Below are 27,947 nucleotides of genomic sequence, written 5' to 3' on the forward strand. Positions count from 1 at the left end.
GTTGGGAATGCAGAAGGAGAACGGCGTAGGTTGTCTTCAATCAGAAAGGTTCCGAACAATTAGTAATAAAAGTATGTTTATTAAATACGAAGACATACTCAACTTAAATGATACATCTTCTTATCAAATGTCCAGCGCATTCAGACAACTGAAATTATTACAGATTCTCTGAAATATTTAGACTCCTGTCCGTGTGTTTCTGAGTAATGTCCACGTAGTCCACAGCTGGCCTACGACACCCACGGAGCCTAAGTCTTAGACACGATGGACGAACACTGCAGCTTGTAGACTCGGCGGCAACTGGAGACTGTACACGACTCGGCACACTGAAGAGAACTGTCCGCCGTAGCTCAGTGCATCGATCAATCTCTGTCTACACACGTGATGCCCATGGGTTGGCGGCTGCGGCCCCTGGCGAACCCCAGTATAGTTCGTTCTGCCAACCCGTACAGCTGCTGCGCTACGAGTGTTTCTAGCGCGGCTTGTTCTCTGGAGTCGCGATTATCGTCACCACGGTATCGGGTTATTTTACTTGTTTATGGAAAATATCTAACATTTGTAGAAATTTAAACAGAAGTTCCATTCAGTACACCAACTGTTAATATCGTGCATACCCGTTTTCGTGAATGTGCTTTATAAGTTACCTCAAATGCTGCAAAGTAGCAACTACAGATCATTAGTTAGAGTTGAATTGTACTATATGTAGCTTTATGCTATTTTACCATCCGATACAGATTTCATTAGATGACAAGGCTTACAGTCTGAGCCATTATACATAAATTTGTCGAGCTCTGTTTATATATACAAGAGACAAATTTTTGTGACGAGGGTATACAGCATATGGCACCAAGCTTGCCTGGTTGTTTTTTTTTTAGGATACATTGAACAAATTTAGTGAAATATTTGTGCTAGCACATTCACCATATTGTAACTGCTTGTGTGTTTATTTTTCATTTCAGCGAAACTTCCTGTCGCTAAGACTCTTATATCATAAAACAAGAAATCTGAGAAATAATATGTTGCTAAAATACATAATACAATTGGTAACGGAACGTAACATCTTTGGTTCAGATACAAAATGAAAATGACTTCTTGCTTCAAACGATGCGGCCAGCTGACTCAGTGCTACTGGAATGCGGCTGAAAAATGTTTGCTGTCCATGTGTGCGTCTCAGCTTCAGTTCATTGATATTTTTGATAGTAAACTGAAGCTGAGATGCAGACTTAGAAAGCATTTTTCGGCCACTTTCAGTAAGCACTGAGTTGGCTGTACAAACTGTTTGTAGCACGAATCACAATAGCAGCAGGAGTAGTGAATAACGCCCCAGTCTGCAAGCCTCTACGACAGTAGAGTCTCGTAGTTAACCAAAGCGATGCGTTGATTTGGCACAACCTCTCAGACAAGAGTGTACGACAGTCCGATGGCAATTCCAACTCCATTTGTCATGCCCGAGACCACGGAGTAGGTGGAGAGAGTCCTCGTCGTGTACCATGGGTAGATGCCGGTCTTCTTGAAGACGATGTTGACAGTGTACTTGTAGCCCCTGTAGGCGTTGAAGTACTGCCCGACTGGGGGCGCACCGTTGAGCGTTGCGTTCCTGAGCGGGATGTCCAGTTCCTGGCCGAACCTGGCGGTGCCGTTGAAGGAGCCAGACGCCAACAAGTAAGTCTGCGACCCGGAACCGCTCGCGAGTACCGTCTCGTACACGTAAATGTCAACCTCCTCTTTGTACGATCCACTCGTCCATGGACCTGTGAAAAGAACCAACAAAGAAGCTGTGATCAGGAGATGCTGTGTATCTGTATCAGTTTCAAACAATTTTATTTAATTGTATGTCCTGACAATGTGATTACAGGATCCTCATCTGTAATTGAAAAAAACACACAGGGCGAGAGAAGGGTGGCTGTTTAACATCTGCACTAATCAGCCAAAACATTATGACCACTGCCCACCATGAGGTTGTATGCCGCCTCCTGACGTTGCGGTCAAGTAATGCGCTATGAAAATTATGTATGCGCATGGGGGACCACCCACCCTAGCGAATAAATGGGCTGAGATAAGCGACTTTGTCAAGGGACAGGTTATTATTACGCAAAGCCTGTGAACGAGTATCTCTGACGAAGCTGGTCGAATGTTGACGTGCTATTGACATGAGCTGCTACGGAAAGATCCGTATCTAAAGACTGGAAAATTGCTTAAGTGACACCAACACCCAAAAAGGGAGAGATGAGTAATCCGCTGAATTACAGGCCCTTATCACTAACGTCGATTTGTAATACGGTTTTGGAACACATACTGTGTTCGATCATTAGGAAGTACCTCGAAGAAAACAATTTATTAACACATAGTCAACACGGGTTCAGAAAATATCGTTCTTGTGAAACACAACAAGCTCATTATTCTCGTGAAGTAATGAGTGCTATCGGTAGGGGAAGTCAAGTTGATTCCATATTTTTAGATTTCCAGAAGGCTTTCGACGCGGTTCTTCACAAGCGTCTTCTAACCAAACTGCGTGCCTATGGAATATCGCATTTGTACGACTGGATTCTCATGTAAAACAGAAGTAATATACGACGATTCCCAAGGAAGTGTTATAGTCCCTCTGTTGTTCCTGATATATATTAACGACATAGGAGACAATCTGATTAGCCCTGTTAGATTGTTTGCAGATCTGCAGATGATGCTGTCATTTAGTGTCTTGTAAAGTCATCAGATGCCCAAAACGAATTAGATAAGATACCTGCATTGTGCGAAAAGTGGAAACTGATCATCAATAAACAAAAATGTGAAGTTATTCATATGAGTACTAAAAGAAATCCTATAAATTTCGATTACGTGGTAACTCACACAAATCTTAAGGCTGCAGATTCAACTAAATACTTAGGGATTACAATTGGTTCAAATGGCTCTGAGCACTATGGGACTCAACTTCTACGTTCATTAGTCCCCTAGAACTTAGAACTAGTTAAACCTAACTAACCTAAGGAGATCACACACATCCTTGCCCGAGGCAGGAATCGAACCTGCGACCGTAGCGGTCTCGCGGTTCCAGACTGCAGCGCGTAGAACCGCACGGCCGATTACAATTACAAATAATCTAACTTGGAACGATCACATAGATAGTGTTGTGGGTAGAGAAAACCAAAGATTGTCAGAACACTTAGAAGGTCCATCAGGTCTTTTAAAGAGACTCCTTACGCCACGCTTGTCCCCCCTATTCTGGAGTACAGCGGTGTGGGATCCGCGTCAGGTGGGACTGACGGATGACATCTAAAAAGTTCAAAGAAGTGCAGCTCGTTTTGTATTATCATGAAATAGGCGAGATAGGGCCACAGACATGATAAATGAATTGGAGTGGCAATCATTAAGCCAAAGGCGGTTTTTATTGCGACGGGAACTTCTCCTGAAATTTCAACCACCAGTTTTCTCCTCCGACTGCGAAGACATTTTGTTGGCACCCACCTACATATGGAGGAATGATCGTCACGATAAAATAAGACAAATCAGGGCTCGCACAGCAAAATTTAAGTGCTCGTTTTTCCCGAGCGCCGTTCGAGAGTGGAACGTCAGAGAGACAGCCTGAAAGTGGTTCATTGAACCCTCTGCCAGGAACTTTATTGTGAATAACAGAGTAATCACGTAGATGTAGATGTAGACAGATAAAGAGAGTGCTACTAGGCGCTAAATTGTTGGAAGTCCACGACTCTTCACAGAACATGGGATTCGGAGGCTTGTCTGATCTGTAAAGTAGGATAGGTGGTGATCTACGGCATCTCTGCCGAAACTGCACAATGCTGGTGCACGCACAAGTGTTTCAGAGCACACTGTTCATCGTAGATTGTTGAACATGGAGCTGCGCAGAAGACCACCGCTACGTGTTGACATGTTGACCCAACGACATCGTCAGTTACGATTGCAGTGGGCACGGAACCATCGGATTCCACCGTCGATCAGTGGAAACGTGTGGGCTCTTCGGGTGAATCACATTTTTGCTACATTAGGTCAATGGTCCTCTCCACAGACGTCGTCATCGAGGTAAACGGCGGCTCTGAAGGTGCTGTGTGTCACGGACGCAGGCTGGTGGGAGCCGTACTACGCTACGGGAGACTTCTCCTGCACTTGCATGGGACTTGTGGTAGTAATCGAAGACACACTGCCAGCTGCGAACCATATTTATGCTTGATGTCTTTCCCGACAGGTGATACGATCTTCCAGCAGTATAACCGTCCGCGTCTCAGAGCTAGAACCGTTCTATAGTTGTTTGAGGAGCATTATAGTGAGCTCATGTTTGTGTCTCGGAGACCAAATTTGCCTGATGTAAATCTTGTGGAGTCCATCTGGATCGCTATCGGGCGCCAACACCGCGTGCGCAGTTCAGCGGTCCGTTATTTACGCTGATTACATGACCTGTGCGTAGACATATAACGCCACATACTTCAGTAAGCCTGTCAACAAACTGTCGTATCCATGATACGCAGAATCAGTGATGTATTTCGTCCCAAAAACGGGCAAACAAGGTATTAAGCAGATCGTCACAATGTATTGGCTCATCAGTGTATATTGATAGTGAAATTTTGATTTTATGTCACGCAGCAAGTCCATCAGTGCCCTTACAACATACAGTCCATTTGTTTGAAAGATGTCTGATCTCACAAGCCAAATTGTTGCGACGACTCCTCTACAATAGTAGTTTTCTGCAGTATATATGGCTATGTCGACACAAATATGTGATGTTTCTCATGGACAAAATCAGTTTATCAGTTACCTTGTCATGTAGCAAGTCTGTGCAGTCAAACAAAATGAATGAAGGTAGATACCGATGTCAACACGAAGAGAGAGAGAAAGAGAGACAGACAGGCAGGCAGGCACAGAAACAGATTGTGCAAATTGTAGCTCAGTCTACGAGGTCGTGCTAAAAATTAATGGATCTACTTTCTTATGTGAAACCCCTTAATGCTTTTTAAATAAAACAAATAATATTAACATTCTACATCTTGATTCTTCTTGTCTACATAGGGCCTATACGTTTCACCCTGGCAACGAACATATTTCTTCCATTGAGTGACCAGTTTGTTAATACCGTCATTATAGAATGTTTGACTTTGTTGGCGGAGCTGCAACCTCACCACTGTTTGCACGGCGTCATCACTACCAAAGTGAAGTCCTCGAAGGTGCTCTTTAAATTTTGGAAACAAATGAAAATCGAATGGGCCCAAGTGAGAACTGTATGTAGGATAATCGACGACAACGTCCTCATGATGTCACATGGCTGCAGAAGTCGCACCGGTCATGTGTGGTATGGCATTGTCATGCTGAAGGAGAGGGTGCTCCATATCAAGATGGAATCTTTCGAATTCGAAACTGGATTATAGCACACTGTTTCTCACGCACCGACATATTTCTTTTAGTTGCATTGCAGACTGTGATGTTGCGCGCTGTAGTTCGGAGCCCTCTAGCGGCAGACGGCTGCTAATAAGTAGACATGAAAAATAATAAATAATGTCGTCTGGCACGACGGCCTGATGCAAGTCTCTCTGTTTGGCCCCACTTAGGAGACTTGCTTGCAGTTATAGAATATCAATAAATTTTGTTTCATTTAAAAAGTTTTAATAACGTTCAAATAAAAAGTTCGGATGCGTTACTTTTTAGCATACTCTCGTAATGGGGAATTTATTTATTTTATCTAGTAAATGGATTTACAGACGAATGTAAAAACTGGTAGAAGCTGACCTCTGGGAAGATCAGTTTGGATTCCGTAGAAATACTGGAACACGTGAGGCAACACTGACCCTGGCGCGCAGATTATTCTCAGGACAGTTTCTTTTTTGTTTGTTGTGGTTTTAGGGCTCACAACTACAGTGGTCATTAGCGCCCAGTTCTCAAGACTGAAACCTGGCTGAACCCTGAAATAGGAAGTTCTGAAATATTTAGTGAGGGTTGGAACGTGTATCGGAAGGACAGATTAGACACCGTAGGAGGTGAGGTCTTGATTGCAGTTGACAAAAATATTGTGTCTTCTGAGGTTGAAGTAGAGTTTGATTGTGAAGGTATCTGGACACGTTTAACATGGCTAGCGAAATAATGTTAATTGTGAGGTGTTATTACCGGCCACCAGATTCCATCGTGACAGTTCTACAATCGTTCAAAGGGAGTCTACATTCTGTATCGCAGAAGTACACGGATCATGCTATATTAGTCGGAGGCGACTTCAACCTGCCTAGTATAGACTGGGACGTCTATGGATTCATTACAGGTGGTACAGACAAGCCGTCGTGTGAATTACGTTTGAACACATTATCCGAAAACTGTCTTGAGCAGCTAAATCGACAGCCAACGCGTAATGGAAATATTTTAGATCTGGTAGCCACGAACAGACCAGACCTCATGGACGGTGTCAGTGTTGAGACAGGGATTAGTGATCATGATGTCATTACGACTATGGTTACGAAAGGTAAAATGTCGGTCAAGAAGGCTAGGAGAGTATTCTTACTAGAAAGAGCAGATAAGCAGTTGTTAGCATCCCACTTAGTAAATGAATCGACATCATTTACTTTCCGTACGATGGACGTGGAAGAATTATGGGCAAATTTTAAACACATAGTAAATCACGCATTGGACAAGTATGTGCCGAAAAAGTGGGTTACGGACGGAATAGACCCACCGTGGTTTAACAGCGCAATTCAGAGAATGCTCAGGAAGCAAAGGCAGTTGCACTCACGGTACAAGAAAGATCGGGAGATTGAAGACAGGCAAAAGTTAGTAGAGGTTCGTGCTGCTGTAGAAAGAGCGATGCGCGAAGCATTCAACTCCTACCACCGTCATACCTTAGCAAAAGATCTTGCTGAAAACCCAAGGAAATTATGGTCTTACGTAAAATCGGTAAGCGGGAGGAAGGCTCCCATCCAGTCACTCACTGATCGGTCTGGCCTGGCAACGGAAGACAGCAAAACGAAAGCTGAAATTTTAAATTTAGCATTTGAGAAATCTTTCACGCAGGAGAATCGTACAAACATACCGCCGTTTGACTCTCGTACAGATTCCCGTATGGAGGACATAGTGATAGATATCCCTGGGTTTGTGAAGCAGCTGGATGGGTTGAAAATAAATAAATCGCCAGGTCCTGATGGGATTCCAGTTCAGTTTTACAGAGAGTACTCTACTGCAATGGCTCCTTACTTAGCTTGCATTTATCGCGAACCTCTTGCCCAACGTAAAGTCCCGAGCGACTGGAAACAAGCGCAGGTGACGCCTGTATATAAGTAGTGTAGAAGGACGAATCCTCAAAATTACAGACCAATATCCTTAACATCGGTTTGTTGCAGGATTCTCGAACATATTCTCAGTTCGAATATAATGAATTTTCTTGAGACAGAGAAGTAGCTGTCCATGCATCATGAAGGCTTTAGAAAGCATCGCTCCTGCGAAACGCAACTCGCCCTTTTTTCACATGATACCTTGCGAACCATGGATGAAGGGTATCAGACTGATGCTATATTCCTTGACTTCCGGAAAGCGTTTGACTCGGTGCCCCACTGCTGACTCCTAACTAAGGTACGAGCATATGGAATTGGTTCCCAAGTATGCGAGTGGCTCGAAGACTTCTTAAGTAATTATTTAATAAAATTGCAGCCAAATAGCCATATACAGTTACTTTGCTTAACATTTTACATTTAAATTTTACATTTTTGCATATTCATTTATCGATTTCACTCTTTTACTGCATAGTTCTATGTGATATCGTTCACAGGCTTTGTTACGCAGTTCACATACACATGTTGCGGTTGGGTCATGATAAGTTTTGGTTTTGCAGATTAGATGATGAAAGCCGTGAATAAAAAGTCTAGTTACGACATGTCGCTGTTCGAAGTTTGGTGCTGTCCATGAGCGTTTCATCATTGCTTCGGTGCCATAAAACCCCGACCATATTTTTTCTCGTTTGTCCTCCATGATCTTCAGTTGCTTTCTGGAAGCCCTGGTGTGTGGCATCATATATCGAAGTCTGATGTCTTCAATTAGGAATGTCTCTCTCGCTAGCAGGTACACTAGTCTGGATCTTGTTGTCTTTGAGAGACCTAGTGCTCTTTTTAGATAAGTCGATTTTACCTTTTCTAGTGCTTCTAGATTTTTTGTCAGGTGGTCCCATATAACCTCCATCCCATAGGCCATGATTGGCAAGGTTTTTGTGTTGAATAATTTCATGGCTGTTTCTAGACTGAGTAGGCGGATGTTTTTGATGTCCTGTATTGCTATTATTGCTTGGGCTGCACGTTCTGCTGTATGTTTTGTGAAGCATTTGGCTGTTGGTTGCAATGTGACTCCTAGGTATTTAAAGTCTGATGAAATTTTTATTTTTTGTCCTCTGATACTGATTTCCCCATTCTTGGGCGTTTTGCCTCCTTTTCTGAAAATTACCATTTCTGTCTTTGTTATGTTTATGTGTAGTTTGTGTTCACTGCACCATCTGTCTATTTTCTCAATGATTCTCTGCAGCTTCTGTATATCTGTTGAACCTACGGCTATGTCGTCAGCATATACTGTACATACACATCTTCTTCATTTTCTCCAATTCGGAGTACTTCTTCAGTGGCAAGAATGTACAGCAAAGGGCTCATTCGGTCACCCTGTAAGACTCCGTTCGACTGCAGAATGGGGTTCGAAAAAGAGAGGTTGTCTGATATTGTAATTAAGTTGTATTCGAGGATTGACTTGATTATTCTTGCCCATACACTATCGTCTCCCATTGTGTTTTCCAGTTTTCGGACTATGAGCTCTCTTTCCAATAGGTCAAAGGCTTTGGGAAAGTCTACGAACACTGTGTAGAACATTTGTTTATTTTGTAGCGCATCATCGATGTTGTTTAGAAGAAGCCTGACTGCTGTAAGTGTTGATCTTCCAGATCTGAAACCCATTTGTCGTTCTGGGAGATGACTGTCCACAGAGGCTTGGATTTTTTGTGTTATTACCTTTGAAAACATCCTGAATTGTGTATTTTCCAGGGCTATGCCTGTGTACTTGTTTGGGCCCATTGGGTCTCCTCTACCGTTGTAGAGAACTTTTATTGTCGAGTGTCTCCATTGTGTCGGAATTCTTCCAAGTTCCAGGTATTTGTTAAACAGTTTGGTCCATATGTGTTGGAGGGCCTCTTTTGCATCTTTTATATGTTCATTATATATATATATATATATATATATATATATATATATATATATATATATATATATATATTATCAGGTCCTGCTGCTTTCTTGTTCTTCAGTGCTTTTATTACTTCTTTCACGTCATCTTCATTTAGGGGTTCCCATGAATTGTGTTTTTCCTTAGTTTGATGTTGTTTCTCTTTCTTTGGGGGTGTTTTGAGTCTTCGCTTGTTCAGTATCTTACTGAAGTGGGCTTCCCATTCCTTCAGGTCTATATTTGGTGTAATAGCCATTTTTCTTGGTCTTGCTGCTATGTATGGGTCTTTCTCTGCTTCACCCGCTTCTCTTTTTGCCTCTCTTTCTATGTATTGTTTTTTCTTCTCTTCTATTAGTTTTTTGTAGATTCTTCTCTCTTCTGCGTACAGTTTGTATGTTTCCACGTCATGCTAGTTTCTTAGTCTGTGGAGGGTTCTTAGAACAGTGTTCCTTTTGCTGTAGCATTCAGCAACGAACCATCTTTTGGCTGTCCTTGTTTTGGGGATTGTTTGTATCACTGAATTTTTAGGAGGTCTTCTATTTGGTCTGTTGCTTTTTCAAGGTCCCCTTCCTCTATGAAAGTTTCTATTTGTGTTAATTGTTCTTGCTGGTTTGTTAATTTTTCTATATCAGTTTTTCTTTGTGTGATTTGGTGGGTCTTTCTTGCTGGCGGTGACGTAGCGATACTTATTTTTATCTTCATTGGAATGTGCCTTCGTATAGGAGTAATGGAGTCATGCCATATTGGTTGAACACTTCCTTCTATGTCTCCTCTTGTTAATGCGATATCAATGGTGCTCTTCCCATTGTGGCATATGTATGTAGGTATCTGTCTATCGTTAAGTAGGGTGAAACCATCTTCTTCTAGGGTTTCAACGACTAGTTTTGTTTTATAGTTTTCTGTGTCTATTCTGCAGTTGAGATCGCCTGCAATAATGGTGGGTTTGCTTTCGTGTTGTTTGATGAGAATGACTATTTCTTCAATTATTTCTACAGCCTTTGTGTGCGGTTTAAAATAGGCTGCAATTATATTTATGTTTGCCGCTTCTATTAGCATACTATTTTCTTGTTTAATGACTTTTTTGTGGGCGTCATCCAGGGTTTCAGTAGGATAGATATTCCTCCCATGGGTCGTCCTCTTTCTCCCTTCTTTGCCATTAGGTGATAATTATAGAAATCTTTATGTTGGCGGCTGCCTATCAGGAAGGTTTCTGTTAGAAATGCAAGATCCGAGTTTTGCAGAATGTCTGTTGGTGTTAGGTTAAGAGCACTTTTTACTTCCTCTGTATTCCACAAGAGTGCTTTTATTTCTTACTCTTCTGGTTTTCTTCTTAGTTTAGTTGAGCTCTGTTCCCTCGTCCATTCATCGTCTTGGGAAACTAAACCGACGTACTTTTATGTTTTCTCGCCAGAATTCTGGTTCTTGTGTGATTTGTAGCTTTTCAAACGGAATTCCTACTTTGAAAGCTTTTTTGTCGCCCAGTGTGCGCAGTTCTTCACATTCTAGATGTCCCAGTATTCCGTTCTTGTTAAGGTATTTCACTACTGTAGTAGTTGTGGTGGTTCTCTTTAAGTTACCGATGTACAGCCACGCTGTTGTTTCTGCTGCTCGCATTTCTTCGTCTTTTGGTACCCATTGTGGTTTTATAATTAGTCTGGTTTCTTCTGTACCAGCTCCTCCCTGCCACAGTACTCCAAGTCGGTTCCTCTAGTTCATTAACCTGATTTCGGGTTTTATTATGTTGCTCATGTGCATTGATTTGGACTTGTAGCTGATTTTGTTGCTGGAGCAGAGGATTTCTGTATATTGTCGTTCCCTCTGGTTTAACTTTGTTGTTGTATTTAGTTTGTATGTTGTGTCCATCAGTTTTGGTTTTCTCTGCGTCTAGGAAGCTTTCCTTTTGTAGAGTTTTCTTTATTTGTTCTTGTATTAATATCCCTAGTTGGTTTTTTAGGAAATCAGTTATCTCCTCCACTTTATGCCTCAGTTCTCCCATTTCCGTCTTTTTTTTGCTTTTTCCAGAAAGCTACCCACACGGATGTCTTCGTTGAAGTTCTTCTCAGATCCTGTAGGTGTTTCGTCCGTCTAGATGTCGCTACGTACGCAGCAGGCCACTGTCTGCTATGTGATGTTTCCTGAGTTTCTCCAATAGATGTCGCTAGTTGTCCACCAGTGCAGCTGTCTTCCCCTGCGCTCGTCTCTTGTTGGATGTTCCTAACCTCTCTTGTAGTATTCCTATTCTCCACCTTATTTGCTTTGTTTCGTTTTTCAAAGATTGTAAACATTTTCATATTTCACTCACCGCCTCTGGTAAGTCGTTCTTCATTTCCTTCTTCATATATCCTCCTTCTTCTGCCACTTTTACGATCATCACAAAAGCGTTCTCAATACGATACACCGCACTATCCGCCATCTTCACTTCTTAAGTAATAGAACCCAGTACGTTGTCCTCGATGGTGAGTGTTCATCGGAGGTGGGAGTATCATCTGGAGCGCCCCAGGGAAGTGTGGTAGGTGCGCTGTGTTTTCTATCTACATAAATGATCTTTTGGATAGGGTGGATAGCAATGTGAGGCTGTTTGCTGATGATGCTGTGGTGTACGGGAAGGTGTCGTCGTTGAGTGACTGTAGGAGGACACAAGATGACTTGGACAGGATTTGTGATTGGTGCGAAGAATGGCAGCTAACTCTAAATATAGATAAATGTAAATTAATGCAGATGAATAGGAAAAAGAATCCTGTAATGTTTGAATACTCCAGTAGTAGTGTAGCGCTTGACACAGTCATGTCGATTAAATATTTGGGCGTAACATTGCAGAGCGATATGGGACATGCACGTAATAGCAGTTGTGGGGAAGGGGGATAGTCGTCTTCGGTTCGTTGGTAGAATTTTGGGAAGATGTGGTTCATCTGTGAAGGTGACTACTTATAAAACACTAAGACAACCTATTCTTGAGCACTACTCGAGCGTTTGGGATCCCTATCACGTCGGATTGAAGGAGGACATAGAAGCAATTCAGAGGCGGGCTGCTAGATTTGTTACTGGTAAGTTTGATCATTACGTGAGTGTTACGGAAATGCTTCAGGAACTCGGGTGGGAGTCTCTAGAGGAAAGGAGGCGTTCTTTTCGTGAATCGCTACTGAGGAAATTTAAAGAACCAGCATTTGAGGCTGACTCCAGTACAGTTTTAATGTCGCCAACTTACATTTCGCGGAAAGACCACGAAGATAAGAGAGATTAGGGCTCGTACAGAGGCATATAGGCTATCATTTTCCTCTCGTTCTGTTTGGTAGTGGAACAGGGAGAGAAGATTCTAGTTGCGGTACGAGGTACCCTCCGCCATGCACCGTACGGTGGATTGCGGAGTATGTATGTAGATGTAGATGTAGATCATAGAAGCTAGCTTAAGAAAAGGCAAACCTACGTTTCTAGCATTTGTAGACTTGGAGAAAGCTTTTGACAATGTTGACTCTAATGCTCTCTTTCAAATTCTTAAGGTGGCAGGGGTAAAATACGGGGAGAGAAAGGCAATTTGCAATTTGTACAGAAACCAGATGGCGGTTATAAGAGTCGAGGGACATGAAAGGGAAGCAGTGGTTGGGAAGGGAGTGCGACAGGGTTGTAGCCTATCCCTGATGTTATTCAATCTGTATATTGAGCAAGCACTAAAGGAAACAAAAGAAAAATTCGGAGTAGGTATTAAAATCCATGGAGAAGAAATAAAAACTTCGCGGATGACATTGTTATTCTGTCAGAGACAGCAAATGACTTGGAAGAGCAGTTGAACGCAATGGACAGTGTCTTAAAAGGAGAATATAAGATGAACATCAGCAAAAGCAAAACGAGGATAATGGGATACAGTCGAGTTAACTCGGGTGATGCTGAGACACTTATGTAGTGAAGAAGTTTTGCTATTTGGGGAGAAAAATAACTGATGATGGTCGAAGTAGAGAGGATATAAAATGTAGAATGGCAATGGCAAAGAAAGCGTTTCTGAAGAAGAGAAATTTGTTAACATCGAGTGTGGATTTCGGTGTCAGGAAGTCGTTGCTGAAAACATTTTTATGGAGGGTAGCCATGTATGGAAGTGAAACATGTACGATAAATAGTTTGGAGAAGAAGAGAATAGAAGCTTTCGAAATGTGGTACTACAGAAGAATGCTGAAGATTAAATGGGTAGATCACATAACTAATGGGGAGGTACTGAATAGAATTGGGGAGAAGAGGAGTTTGTGAGACAACTTGACTAGAAGAAGGGATCGGCTCGTAGGACATGTTCTGAGGCATCAAGGGATCACCAGTTTAGTATTGGAGGGCAGCGTGGAGGGTAAAAATGGTAGAGGAAGACTAAGAGATGAATAAACTAAGCAGATTCAGAAGGATGTAGGCTGCAGTACCAACTGGGAGATGAAGCAGCTTGCACTGGATAGAGTAACATGGAGAGCTCCATCAAACCAGTCTCAGGACTGAAGACCACAACAACAACAGTATTATACTTTTTCATTACATACAATTCGATTGATACAAAAAAGATAAAATGATATAAAACAATACAAGAAAATGCACGTATATATAGATATCTATGTATAAGTAATAATGAAAGCTGGAGAAGCGGCAATAGCTAAAAGTAGTCCAGATATCCATTTTCCATCATAGTTGGATATTCAAAGACTCCAGTCATTTAATTGCTGCAGGTGTCCACGAGATCTTTCCAGGTGCCCATGAATTTTCTTCCTTGGCAGCCGTGCAAAATGTGCTCCTATGTCTGTTACGACGTGCCGGCCGCGGTGGTCTCGCGGTTCTAGGCGCGCAGTCCGGAACCGTGCGACTGCTACGGTCCCAGGTTCGAATCCTGCCTCGGGCATGGATGTGTGTGATGTCCTTAGGTTAGTTAGGTTTAAGTAGTTCTAAGTTCTAGGGGACTAATGACCACAGCAGTTGAGTCCCATAGTGCTCAGAGCCATTTGAACCATTTTTTTGTTTTTTTTGTTTTTTTGTTACGACGTTCCGCAGTCGCTTTACTCATCATCGGTAATTCCTTATTTGTGCAGCATTGCTTTGATCACGGCGAGGCCAGTTCTGACACGGTTGATTAAACTCCATATTTGTCTTGGTGGGTTCGCTCCCTGGTGTTGGATGGCCTTATCTATTTTATCCAATTTCTTATGCGTATGGAAAGACGTCTATCATTTTTGCACTCATCTTTCAGATTATAGCTTTTTGCGGCGATTTAGCCATTGTTTACCCAGTTTTATTCTGTAGATTTTAGTCGGAGCGTAGTAAACTGTTTAGCGTTTCATGAAATGGTAAGTCTCTGGGGATTTTGAGTTTTATCAGTTCATTTGTTACTGCCTGTTGTCGTCGGAGAGTTGAGGGGGTAGTATTTGCGATTATTGACAGCCAGATTATTGGTGTTGATTTAAGGGTTCCTCTCCCGATCCTCATGGTGTCATTTAGATGGATATCTATTTTGTTGGCATGGCAACTTCTACTCCGAATAGAAGATCAGTATTTGGTGGCAGGATACACAAGTGCTTGTGCTGCAATTCTTAAGGTGTTTGCATTAGATTACAAATAGGAGCTAGCACCCACCAGTTTTATTAATATTTTATATCTTGATTTTAGTGTATATTCTGTTAGTTCTAGGTGTTTCCTAAATATCAGGGATCTATCGAGAGTCAAATCGAAATATTTAAGATGTCGACTATGTCGTATTTTTGTTTTGTTTTGTTCTGTTTCGGAGTGTGAATTCAATTCTCTGTTTGCCATTCTCCTGGCAAGGTGCAAAGAGCTGACTTCTTTTGACTTCTTTTTTGTAGGGTTCGGGCAAAGTATCCACTTTCTGTATTAAGGGTATGTCTATCCTAGAGCGTGAGTAAGTGTTTGTTCACCTTCTTCTACTGTACTATTTTGAGTCGCTGTCGCTAGATCGTCGAAGAAACGAAAACTACGGAATCAGTGGCAACTATGTCACTGGTGTACAAGGTACAAGGTAAACAAAATCGAGGCTAGAACCGATCCCTGTGGGGCATCTTTCTTTGTGGTGTAGAATTTATCCGCAGTTTTTTAGGGATATGCAACAGAGCGATCGCATAGGGTCAGTCATAGGAAAAGCAGGTGGCTAACATAGGTTCATTGGTAGACTACTAGGGAAATGCAATCGGTCTACAAAAGAGTTTGTTAGGAGCACACAAGTGCGACCCATGCTGCACTATTACTGAAGTGTGTGGGATCCGTACCAAATAGGACTACCATGTATGTGTATAAAGAACAGATGTACAAATAACCACTGTTTTTGGTCCATGGGAGAGGATCATGGAGACGGTAAAAATCTAAACTGCCAAGCACTTGAAGATAAACATAAACTGTCCTGTGAAAGCTTACTTGCAAACTTTTAAGAGCCAACTTGAAGTGATGAATTTGGAAATATACTCCAATCCCGTATGTTTCTCTCCCGTAGGGATATGAGATTAATTACAGGGTGTGCAGAGGTGTTTAAGCAATCATTCTTCCCAGAGTCTATATGTAACAGGTAAAGATTGTAGGACTAACCAGGGATCGAGCCCCGAACCTTTGGAGCTCTATCCTGACACTTAATCAATTTGCCACAGATTCCGTAACGACTGAATACTTTTCAGACACTTCGAAGCCAGTAACTCTGTGCCTACCTGAGCTCCAGAAGTTGAAGATCTGCGACGGGATGATGATGGACGTTAGGTTGACTACGGAGGCAAAGTACCACGTCTCGTTGTGAGGTCCTGACGTCGAGCTGTAGAGCAGGTCGAAGTCCTTGGGGCTGCGCACCACCTCCTCATAGCGCGGATACGGCGCCACTGTAATAGCAAGAGCATACTTGTCACCTCATCCGTTGAGAAGGTCAAAGGTAGACACTGGAAACATAACTTTAAAAATTCCAGAACATATGTAAAGTGTGTGCTGCTTCTGCAATTAATCATTACATTACTCCATCGTCCTTTATGGTATCCATAAAAATCTCAAACATCTGTCGGTGTCCATGCAAAGTGCTTTGAAATTGATTTACTTCGTTGTTTTGAATTCGCGTTCCACTTGTCTGTTGGTGCCAGCGCTGATCATGCATTCCTGGCACGGGCGAGGGTACACATGACTGGTAAGAGTTTCGAATTCAGCGCCACGTCTTCGTTAGGAGTGGCGTTGGCTGAAATGGGTTGTCGAGTCGCAGGTGAGTGAACACTGGAGGCCATGGACAACAGCAGACAAGACTTCACATACACTGAGGTGACAAAAGTCTTGGGATACCTTCTAATATCGTGTCGGACCCTATTTCGCCGCCGACCGCTGTAACCGAGCGGTTCTAGGCGCTTCAGTCCGGAACCACGCGGCTGCTACGGTCGCTGGTTCGAACTCGGGCATGGATGCATGTGATGTCCTTAGGGTAGTTAGGTTTAAGTAGTTCTAAGTTCTAGGGTACTGATGACCTCAGATGTCAAGTCCCATAGTGCTCACGGCCATTTGAACCATTTGAACCTCTTTCGCTGGGCGTACCACTGCACCTCGGCGTGGCATGGACTCAACAAGCGGCTGCAAGTCCCACGCAGAAATATTGAGTCACACTGCTTCTAGAGCCATCCATAATTGCGCAAGTGTTGCTGATGCATGATTTTCTGCACGAACTGACCTCTCGATCGTGTCCCACAAATGTTTGATGGGATTCATGTCTGGAACTGAGTGGCCAAATCATTCTCTCGAACTGTCCTGAATGTTTTTCAAACCAATCGCGAACAGTTATGGCCTGATGACATGGCGCATTGTTATCCGTAAAAATTCCGTCGTTGTTTGGGAATAAGAAGTCCTTGAATGGCTGCAGACGGTCTATGATCGGTTCGGTTGGACTAGAGGTCCCAGTCCAATCCATGTAAATACAGTCCACACGATTATGGAGCCATCGCCACCTTCCACGGCGCCTTGTTGACAACCTGGGTTCATAGCTTCGTGGGTCTGCGCCGCTCTCTAATCCTACCGTCAGCTCTTACGACCGGCACGCCTTCCCTCTCGGGAAGAAGCGCATTAGACGGCGCTGCTAACAGGACGAGCTAAGTGGACATGGATGCACACTGCTCACAGTAAAATCTTACAAGATAACTTCTTTCTGATTTGATGGGGATGCACTTAAGAAGAATATCTCGTTGTAGAAGGGACACATTTGACAAAGGCAGTCCATTTTCCTAAGCTCACTGGCGTTAAAGGAAGTGTGATGTTTAAAGAATTCACTGTGGCGTTGCAAGAATTGAAAGAATAGTTTTATAAATGTTTTGAGGATATTCTCAGTCTTACATCTCTTTTCGAACTGTTTTCGAGAACATTTGCCATTTCAAGTTGAAGGCACCCCTATACATATAAGCATGTAACTAATTGACAAGCAAGACAATTCCAGTTTCAGCGTCAATTTTTTTGTTTGTTTGTTTTAAAACCGTCCAGAACGTCTAATTTCTTTCCTCAGGTAGATTTCCCAAGTTTCCATAATGAGGTGCCAAAAGTGGTACAATATTCCGATCCACACAATTCACAACTATGTTAAAGATCTTTCTCGGTTATGAAACTAAATAAGTCAGTTATGAAAATGTAAAACATGGCTGCGAAACAGTAACTATGCACATCCGAAGACGTTGAAAAATCAGCTAATCAGTAGCCCCTTGAACTAGGTTTCGATATTTGTAAAAATATCTTAATCAGAAATAGTGAGCCTTGTTACATCACATGATGGTACATTCGATTAGATGAAGCCGAGACGCTCTTTTCATATATAAAATTGACAAAAGAAGCTTATTCTGTCAATTTTATATATCAATCTCTCGTCCAGCGCGAAGTCCCTAGCGACTGGAAAACAGCGAACGTGACACCCCTACATACGAAGGATGAAAGAACGGACCCGCAAAATCACAGGCTAGTGCCCTTAACTTGAGATTACTGCAGAATTCCTGATGATGTTCTTAGTCTGAATACAACAAATTTCTTTGCCACGGTAAAGCTTCTGTCCACAAACCAACCCTGATTTAAAAAGCGTCGCTTGTGCGAAACTCAGCCCTCCTTTTTCTCATTTAATATCTTGCGAACTATGGATAACTGGCAACAGGCAGATATCATATTGCTAGATTTCCTAGAAGTGTTCGTCATAGTGTCCCAATGCAGACTTTTAACGAAGGTAAGAGCCCATGGAATAAGTTCACAGATATGTGAGTGGCTCGAAAACTTCTTAAGTAATAGAAGCCAGTACGTTGTCCTCGACAGCGAGTATTCATCAGAGACGAGGGTGCTACGACCCCTGTTATTCTCTATATTCATAAATGATCAGACGGACGGGATGAACAGCGATCTGTTTACAGATGACGCTGTACAGTATACAGAATTGTTATCGTTGAGTGATTGTAGGAGGATACAGGGTAGATGGGTACTATATCTGGGGTGATGACTGGCATCTTTCTCTAAATGTAGAAAAAAGGTAGATTAAAGCAGACGAGGCGGAAAAACAATCCTGTAATATTCCTTCTTAATTTGTAGCGATTCCCAGTTTCCTGCCTTAACTGTGTAGGCAACTTTCCAAAGATATTTGATACAGAATACAGATTCCCCACTCTGAACATTAGGCAACGGTTCGTTCCAGTTTTCCACTTCATCAGAATCACTCCAAGTGGAAGCTGGAACGTTACTGTTGAACAGGCAGGATTAAATGTTGCGCTAGGGTCTCGAATTAAGTTGAGGTTCCATGGGATGATCGCAAGTTACATTTCTTGGTATTGATATCTAGGCCTATGAATTTACCGTGTTCTCTAATTATGTCGATTAGTTGTTATAGATCCTCTGTTTCATCAGCAATTACGACAACGCAGTCATTATAGTGGATATTGTTGATCCACTTTCTGTCCATCTCTAAGTCCGATAGCCCTAAGGCCTTCGTTGCCACTCACCTGATCTGCCTTGAGTTGAAGACAGCTTATACGAAGTTGCCCGCGCAGTTTCGTTCCAGTATACGTTTTCAAAACATTGTACGTTATTCTGACCTACAAAACTGAGCGGCTACGTTGTTTTATGATGCTATATGCGATCAAAAGCTTATTTATTATCTACAACAGTTCTGGACAAGATTTTCATTGCAGCTAATGACTTTCTGGTACCCAGCATCTGTCTAAACCTAAATTGTGCACCTTTTATCTCTTTGTAATGTTTCTTCTATAGTCTTTGGTGCATTTTTTAATTTAAAACTCCTAATATAAGGTTATGATCTTCGTATTTGAAAAACATAACAATTGTTCAAGGTAGTCTTATAAATGATGTTAAACATTTTATACCTGGATATAAGGCCTCTTTCGTCTAAAAGTTTCACATCAGAAAGAATTATAACAAGTCAAAATCAATTTAAATAAGAGAAAATTACTTTGCCGTTGTCCGTCCCTGGTAGCTGAGTGGTCAGCGCGATAGAATGTCAATTCTAGGGGCCCGGGTTCGATTCCCGGCTGGGTCGGAGATTTTTCTCCGCTCGGGGACTGGGTGTTGTGTTGTCCTAGTCATCACCACTTCATCCACATCGACGTGCAAATGCTGATGTGGCGTCAAATCGAAAGACTTGTACCCGGCGAACGGTCTACCCGACGGGAGGCCCCGGTCACAAGACATTTATTTTTACTTAGCCGCTGGCCACTATTAAATTCTAAACCAGCCTGATTCTTTTCACGTACAGCATTAGAACTGTTTGTATCTGTATTCCATATGCCACCATATGGTGCATGGCGGAGGGTATCTTGTACCGCCACTAGTCATTTCCTTTCCTGTTGGCAATGCAAGAGAAAGACGACTGCATGCCTACGTGCGAGCCCTGTTTTCTCTTATCTTATCTTCGTGGTCTTTACGCGATTGTACGTTGATGCTAGTGGAATCATTCTGTAATCAGTCTCAAATGCCGTTTCTCTACATTTTCTCAAGTGTTTCGCGAAAAGAGTATCCACTTCCATTCAGGAATTCTCATTTGAAAAAACAGACATAATGTCTTATGGGATAACAGCAATCAGTAATTTTATAATGTTCCTTAAAATCCGTCTTGATTGCATTTTTTTTTATTCATATGTCCGGTTTCGGTTCACTCAGAACCATCTTCAGATCTGATATTTTAGTGACGTAGCATGTGAAAATTGCTGGATTTGGAAGGGTTACTCCTGTAACTAAAATATCAGATCTAAAGATGGTTCTGAATGAGCCGAAACCGGTCATATGAATAAAAAAAAATTTGCAATCAAGACGGATTTTAAGTAACATTATAATTCTCATTTGAGTTTACGAAGCATTTCCACAATACTTGCGTGTTGTTCGAACCTACCGGAAACAAACCTAGCTGTACGCCTCTGAAATAATTCGATGTCTTTCTTTACTCCGATCTCTTGAAGATCCCAAACACTCGAGCAACACCCAATAACGAGTCTCACTACTGTTCTATACGTGGTCTCCTTAGCAGATGAGTTACACTTTCCTAGAATTCTCCAAGAAACAGAAGTCGTCAATTCTCCTTCTCTATTACCTTTCTTGCATCCATGTTCCGTTCCCTATCGCTTTCCATTGTTACGACTAGATATTTAATTGACGTGGCTGTCTCAAGCAGCGCACTACTAACACTGTATTCGAACATTATACACTACTGGCTATTAAAATAGCTGCACCAAGAAGAAATGAAGATGATAAACAGGTATTCATTAGACAGATATACACTCCTGGAAATTGAAATAAGAACACCGTGAATTCATTGTTCCAGGAAGGGGAAACTTTATTGACACATTCCTGGGGTCAGATACATCACATGATCACACTGACAGAACCACAGGCACATAGACACAGGCAACAGAGCATGCACAATGTCGGCACTAGTACAGTGTATATCCACCTTTCGCAGCAATGCAGGCTGCTATTCTCCCATGGAGACGATCGTAGAGATGCTGGATGTAGTCCTGTGGAACGGCTTGCCATGCCATTTCCACCTGGCGCCTCAGTTGGACCAGCGTTCGTGCTGGACGTGCAGACCGCGTGAGACGACGCTTCATCCAGTCCCAAACATGCTCAATGGGGGACAGATCCGGAGATCTTGCTGGCCAGGGTAGTTGACTTACACCTTCTAGAGCACGTTGGGTGGCACGGGATACATGCGGACGTGCATTGTCCAGTTGGAACAGCAAGTTCCCTTGCCGGTCTAGGAATGGTAGAACGATGGGTTCGATGACGGTTTGGATGTAACGTGCACTATTCAGTGTCCCCTCGACGATCACCAGAGGTGTACGGCCAGTGTAGGAGATCGCTCCCCACACCATGATGCCGGGTGTTGGCCCTGTGCGCTTCGGTCGTATGCAGTCCTGATTGTGGCGCTCACCTGCACGGCGCCAAACACGCATACGACCATCACTGGCACCAAGGCAGAAGCGACTCTCATCGCTGAAGACGACACGTCTCCATTCGTCCCTCCATTCACGCCTATCGCGACACCACTGGAGGCGGGCTGTATGATGTTGGGGCGTGAGCGGAAGACGGCCTAACGGTGTGCGGGACCGTAGCCCAGCTTCATGGAGACGGTTGCGAATGGTCCTCGCCGATATCCCAGGAGCAACAGTGTCCCTAATTTGCTGGGAAGTGGCGGTGCGGTCCCCTACGGCACTGCGTAGGATCCTACGGTCTTGGCGTGCATCCGTGCCACTGCGGTCCGGTCCCGGGTCGACGGGCACGTGCACCTTCCGCCGACCACTGGCGACAACATCGATGTACTGTGGAGACCTCACGCCCCACGTGTTGAGCAATTCGGCGGTACGTCCACCCGGCCTCCCGCATGCCCACTATACGCCCTCGCTCAAAGTCCGTGAACTGCACATACGGTTCACGTCCACGCTGTCGCGGCATGCTACCAGTGTTAAAAACTGCGATGGAGCTCCGTATGCCACGGCTAACTGGCTGACACTGACGGCGGCGATGCACAAATGCTGCGCAGCTAGCGCCATTCGACGGCCAACACCGCGGTTCCTGGTGTGCCCGCTGTGCCGTGCGTGTGATCATTGCTTGTACAGGCCTCTCGCAGTGTCCGGAGCAAGTATGGTGGGTCTGACACACCGGTGTCATTGTGTTCTTTTTTCCATTTCCAGGAGTGTATTACACTAAAACTGACATGTGATTAGATTTTCACGCAATTTGTGTGCATAAATTCTGAGAAATCAGGACCCAGAACAACCACCTCTGGCCGTAATAACGGCCTTGATACGCCTGGGCATTGAGTCAAACAGAGCTTGGAAGGCGTGTACAGGTACAGGTGCCCATGCAGCTTCAACACGATACTACAGTTAATCAAGGGTAGTGACTGACGTATTGTGATGAGCCAGTTGCTAGGCCACCATTGACTAGACGTCTTCATTTGGTGAGAGATCTGGAGAGTGTGCTGGTCAGGGCAGCAGTCGAACATTTTCTGTATTCAGAAAGCTCCGTACAGGACCTGCAACATGCGGTCGTGCATATTCCTGCTGAAATGTATGGTTCACAGGGATCGTATGAATGGTAGAGCCACGGGTCGAAACACATCTGAAATGTAACGTCCACTGTTCAAAGTGCCGTCAATGCGCACAAGAGGTGACCGAGACGTGTAACCAATGGAACCCCATACCATCACGCCGGGTTATACGCCAGTATGGCGATGAAGAATACACGCTTCCAATGTGCGTTCACCGCGATGTCGCCAAACATGGATGCGACCATCATGATGCTGTAAACAGAACCTGGATACATCCGAAAGAATGACGTTTCGCCATTCGTGCACCCAGGTTCGTCGTTGAGTACACCGTCGCAAACCCTCCTGTCTGTGATGCAGCGTCAAGGGTAACCGCAGAAATAGCCTCCGGGCTGATAGTCCATGCTGCTGCAAACGTCATCGAGCTGTTCGTGCAGATGGTTGTTGTCTTGCAAACGTGCCCATCTGTTGACTCAGGGATCGAGATGTGGCTGCGCGATCCTTTACAGCAATGCGGATAAGATGCCTTCATCTCGACTGCTAGTGATACGAAATCGTTGGGATCCAGCACGGCGTTCCCTATTACCGCCCTAAACCCATCGATTCCATATTCTGCTAACAGTCATTGGATCTCGACCAACGCGAGCAGCAATGTCGCTATACGATAAACCGCAATCGCGATATGCTACAGTCCGACCTTTATCAAAGTCGGAAGCGTGATGGTACGCATTTCTCCTCCTTACACGAGGCATCACAAGAACGTTTCACCAGGCAACGCTGGTCAAATGCTGTTCGTGTCTGATAAAACGGTTGGAAACTTTCCTCATTTCAGCTCGTTGTAGGTGTCGCCACCTGCGGCAACCTTGTGTGAATGTTCTGAAAAGCTAATCATTTGCATATCACAGCGTCTTCTTCCTGTCGGTTAAATTTCGCGTCTGTAGCACGTCATCTTCGTGGTGTGGTAATTTTAGTGGCCAGTAGTTTAGGTTTGTTTTTCCTACTCATCTGCAGTAAGTTACATTTTTCTAACTGCCATTCATCACGCCAACTAAAAAATTTGTCTGAGTCATCTCGTATCCTCCTACAGCCACTCAACGACGACACCTTCCCTTATACCATAGGGTCATCAGCAAACAACCAAAAATAGCTGCTCACTCTGTCCGTCACATCGCTGACGTACGTAGACAAGAGGAGCGGTCGTGACACACCTCCCTGGGACAATCCTGACGATACCCTTGTGTCTGATACGTAATCGCCGTCGAGGACAACATACTGGATTCTCTTACTTAAGAAGTGTTTCAGCCACTTACACATCTGGGAACCAATTCCGTATCCGTGAATCTTCGTTAACAGCCTGCACTGTAGTACCGTGGTAACCGCTTTCGGAAAATTAGGAATATGGAACCTGCCTACTTTCCTTCATCCGTGGTTCTCAGGATATTACGTGAGAAAAGGGCAAGCTGAGATTCTTACAAGTGCTGCTTTTATAAATATGTTTTGATTTGTAGACAGAAGCTTTTCCGTTCCAAGGAAACTGGATACTTATGCATTATCTTCCCACATATCCTCCAGTCGCACTACTGCGGGGGTTAGAAGTGTTCTACACAGGACGTAAAAGGTCGGCAAGCGTTGGACAGCCGATTGTATCGGACAAGAGATACTTCTAAACTATAGCACTAGTGACAACATCTGTCGCAACACTACAATGTGAGATATGGGGGAACAAGGTGACTCACATGATTTTGAATCAATACAACACAACTTTCCGAAGTGTCAATGTATATTTTCCTGTCTAGTTTTTTGGTGAACGAACTTAACATGGGCATGTTGAGTTTTGTTTGTAAGTAAGTAACATCACATTTTTTGTTTATCTTTAAATGTAGCTGGTATTGTTGATTATTTTCCAGACTGTGACAATGTATAACCCAAGTAATAACAATGAGAATGATAAGCTATCAGAGCTTTACGTTTCGGTTGTATCGGACAAAGCAATTTCGGATCGTACCGAAAAAAAAACAAGTAACACAAAAACTTAAATTTTCAATTTCTTTTTATCAGGTGAACTTTGGGATGTCGGAACAAAAGTGACCTGACAATAATACGAAGGAAAACAAAGAAAGGGACTTCTTGAAATTATTTTTCTGGAGCGACTGAGAAACATTGCGTTGCAAGATTACATTAGGAGAAAGATTAACGCTATACGTCGAAACTGAGAGCATAAAAACCTGTTTTAGGAAATAATAAGTTTTCTGCGGTGAGGCTGAGTATGAACAATTAACAGTGTTGTACGGTCGTGGTAAAAATTTAAATAGGCAGCATGTGTCTTTGAGTAAAGATGAGTTCTTAAATCCAATGTGCATACAGGCCGAATGCATCGGTTCAATAAATGAAAACTTAAATCTGTAAAGACTCTTACTTGGCCTATGATTTTATGAGAAGATGAAGATATAATGCCGAGGACAGCTGAATCCACGAGTTTGCAACAAGCAGTTGCAGGTTCCAGCAACGAACAAATCGATAGATTCTTTGACAAACCAAGCAAGTTGATGAACAAGCTCAAGTTTATAAACATTTACGATCCAGTTAAAACATTTTGCAGTAAAAATTTCTTTTCTATACACTACAATTTCATATCTGATGCAGTCCTCCAAAAATAAAAAGGACCGAACTGCGAAGGGTGTAAAAATAGATAAAAATAAACGAAAGTATATTCTCATTACACAGAATTTTATAATTCTATTTGTTGAAAAAAGAAGCTTCGCTTCGCATCACTGAGACATTTGAGAACATTCTCGATTCTTCTGGAAGATTCTAAGCATTGTGGAACATTCTCCAACATTCTAGAACGAACGTCCTGGCCAGCAGGTCGCTTCGGAACACAATTCCCAGCCGTTTCAGTGACTTGCCATAAGAATTCCAATAGTGTGATATCCTCTTTTGACACCCACAACCTTCGAACTGTAGTTCTGAACCGAAACCGTCACCACGGATGGGGCACGGACGGGCGGCTATACTACCATATCGTTTACAGCGACATTCAAGGACAAGCCACACTTACATTTATGATATACACTGGTGGATTAAAACTATCTCGATACCCTTATGTGAAGCGTAATTGAGCATTAGATGTCACGAAAGATGGACGCACCAGTTTTAAGACAAACATGGAGTATTCTGTTGTCAGTAGAGAAGGGATAACACCAGAATTGGTCGTTCAGGCGTGATGATTGACATCGAACGTGGACCAATCGCTTATTGACACCTGAGAAATAAATCCGTCGGGGACATTTCAATCCTTGTAAAGATGGTGATGTGATGGTGAAGAGGAAACAAGAAGGAACGACCACAGCTAAACCGAAACCAGCACACTTCGTTTAGTGACTGACAGGGACCATGGAGCAAGGCGGCACATGGTTATAAACATCGTATCATATCAGCAAGTTGCACAGTACTATCAACGAGTGCGCGTAGGAAATCAAAAGTAATGGGCTACAGTGGTCGAGCATTCCTCACACGTAACACATTGCTGTAGTCAGATGTAACGTAAAGAGCGACGCCATTGGACTGTGCATGACTGGAAGTGAATGATTTGGAGTGATGAATGACGCTGTATCCTGTGGAAATCCGATTTTAGCATTTAGGTTTGGTGAATGATATCATGCCATTATGTGCAGTGCCACAGTGGAGTACAAAGAAGACAGAGTACTGGCGTGTTTTTTGTGTTAAGGGTGTGATCCCCCTTCAAATGGGAGGATATGAGCACATTCTACAAGACTGTGTACTACATACAGCAGAGGAACAATTCGGAGACGATGGCTGTATCAGAGTGACAGAACATCTTGTCATAAAGCGACTCCTGTGACGAAATTGTTTATTGACAATAAATTCCTGAAATGGGCTGGCCTGCCCAGAGTTTCGACCTGCCGGCAAGATAACATCTTTGGGATGAGTTGGAACGTTGACTCTGCTCCAGACCCTAGTGTCCAACATCACTACCTTCTTTGGTTTCCAGTCTTGAATAAAAATGGACTAGCTTTTATCCCTAAACATTCAGACACCTCGTTGAAAGTGTCCCAACTAGGATTCTAGACATCACAAATGCGAAAAGCGGAGACACACCATACTAATATCAACTAATAGAAGTCCGGATACTTTTGATCAGACAGTAAAAATGAAATGTTGTGTGGCGTGGGCCTCCCGTCGGGTAGACCGGTCGCCTGGTGCAAGTCTTTGTAGTTGACGCCACTTCGGCGACTTGTGCGTCGATGGGGATGAGTTGATGATGATGAAGGAAACACAACATCCAGTCCCTGAGCGGAAGAAATCTCCGACCCAGCCAGGAATCGAACCTGGGCCCTTGTGCATGGCATTCCATCGCGCTGACCACTTTTTTTTCTTGATCTAATTTTGTTCGTTATTGTTCGTTGTATTTGTTCGGGGTGGACGTCCTAGGACATCTGTTCAAGGTTTTTTTTTTTTAGTACAGGAGGCAGCTAACACTCTGAACGAACTCTTTACTCACTGAATTACCGTGCCGGCGCCAGTCAGCTATCGAGGTGAACATCATGAGATAGTGCATATTGACTAAGTAAGGTGTCAAAGTATTGCTTCATGTGAAGAATGTTCCAGTACAACCTTCAAAAAAATGTTACGTTTTGAAAAAACTTACACATCCGATAGTACCAGACATGCCTGTTACGTAAAACGGCACTCTAGTTCCATTGCTAAATTTGTGTCGCACTTACCGAATCCTACAGCAGCCAGCACAAGTGCGAAAACCAGGCTCTTCATCATTGCTTCTGCAAGCAAATACTTGACATATGCCGTACTGCGGTCTCCTTTATACGGAGCTAATATTTCCTTCTTCAGCGGAACAAGATTATCTCTAAGCCCTTACCGACGAACTAGGTCGTAAATGTTGCGTACTACCTTCGTCACACTATCGGATTACATTGTGACATACGGCATTAGTGTTCCTAAAACAAGGTGGAAACTGCAGCCAGGTGCTCGCACTACGCTGCGAGATAAGTGACGTAAACATGTTTTTGGTCTCGCTGTGCAAACTCGGTGAGAAGAACAATGCCGCTCTAATGCTGGAAGAATCACTAGGTACAGCCTCTTCGTTTCCGAGAACATATCGTAGCGAGAACCATTAAGGTCGTGACATTTTCTAAAATTAGATACCATCTGCGCAAGTTTTCTTTGACGCTTTCGAAGACGGACAGTGAAAGATAGTGAGGAGCGGAGCAAGGTACCATAGGAGAGGGTGGAG

The 27,947-nt window shown here is 43.3% G+C and overlaps 1 protein-coding gene across 1 annotated transcript; it reads right to left on the reverse strand.

The window, feature by feature from the left end:
• Positions 1 to 59: 59 nt before the first annotated feature.
• LOC126335232 (uncharacterized) lies at positions 60 to 27,629 on the reverse strand. The gene is made up of 3 exons (XM_049998275.1): positions 27,421 to 27,629; positions 15,843 to 16,007; positions 60 to 1,751 (listed from the first exon to the last, which is right to left on the reverse strand). Exons 1-3 carry the CDS (start codon positions 27,467 to 27,469, stop codon positions 1,396 to 1,398), a joined length of 570 nt encoding a protein of 189 aa, XP_049854232.1. The 5' UTR covers positions 27,470 to 27,629; the 3' UTR covers positions 60 to 1,395.
• Positions 27,630 to 27,947: the final 318 nt, after the last annotated feature.

This window comes from Schistocerca gregaria, chromosome 2, assembly GCF_023897955.1.
Source record: "Schistocerca gregaria isolate iqSchGreg1 chromosome 2, iqSchGreg1.2, whole genome shotgun sequence".
NCBI lineage: Eukaryota > Metazoa > Arthropoda > Insecta > Orthoptera > Acrididae > Schistocerca > Schistocerca gregaria.

Bases quoted from the DNA above. Each gene is read 5' to 3' on its own strand.
- LOC126335232 (XM_049998275.1), bottom strand. From the start codon at position 27,469: ATGATGAAGAGCCTGGTTTTCGCACTTGTGCTGGCTGCTGTAGGATTC. The intron at 16,008-27,420 runs GTAAGTGCGACA...TTGCTATTACAG, and splicing joins GCTGGCTGCTGTAGGATTCG to TGGCGCCGTATCCGCGCTAT. The intron at 1,752-15,842 runs GTAGGCACAGAG...TTCTTTTCACAG, and splicing joins CTTCAACTTCTGGAGCTCAG to GTCCATGGACGAGTGGATCG.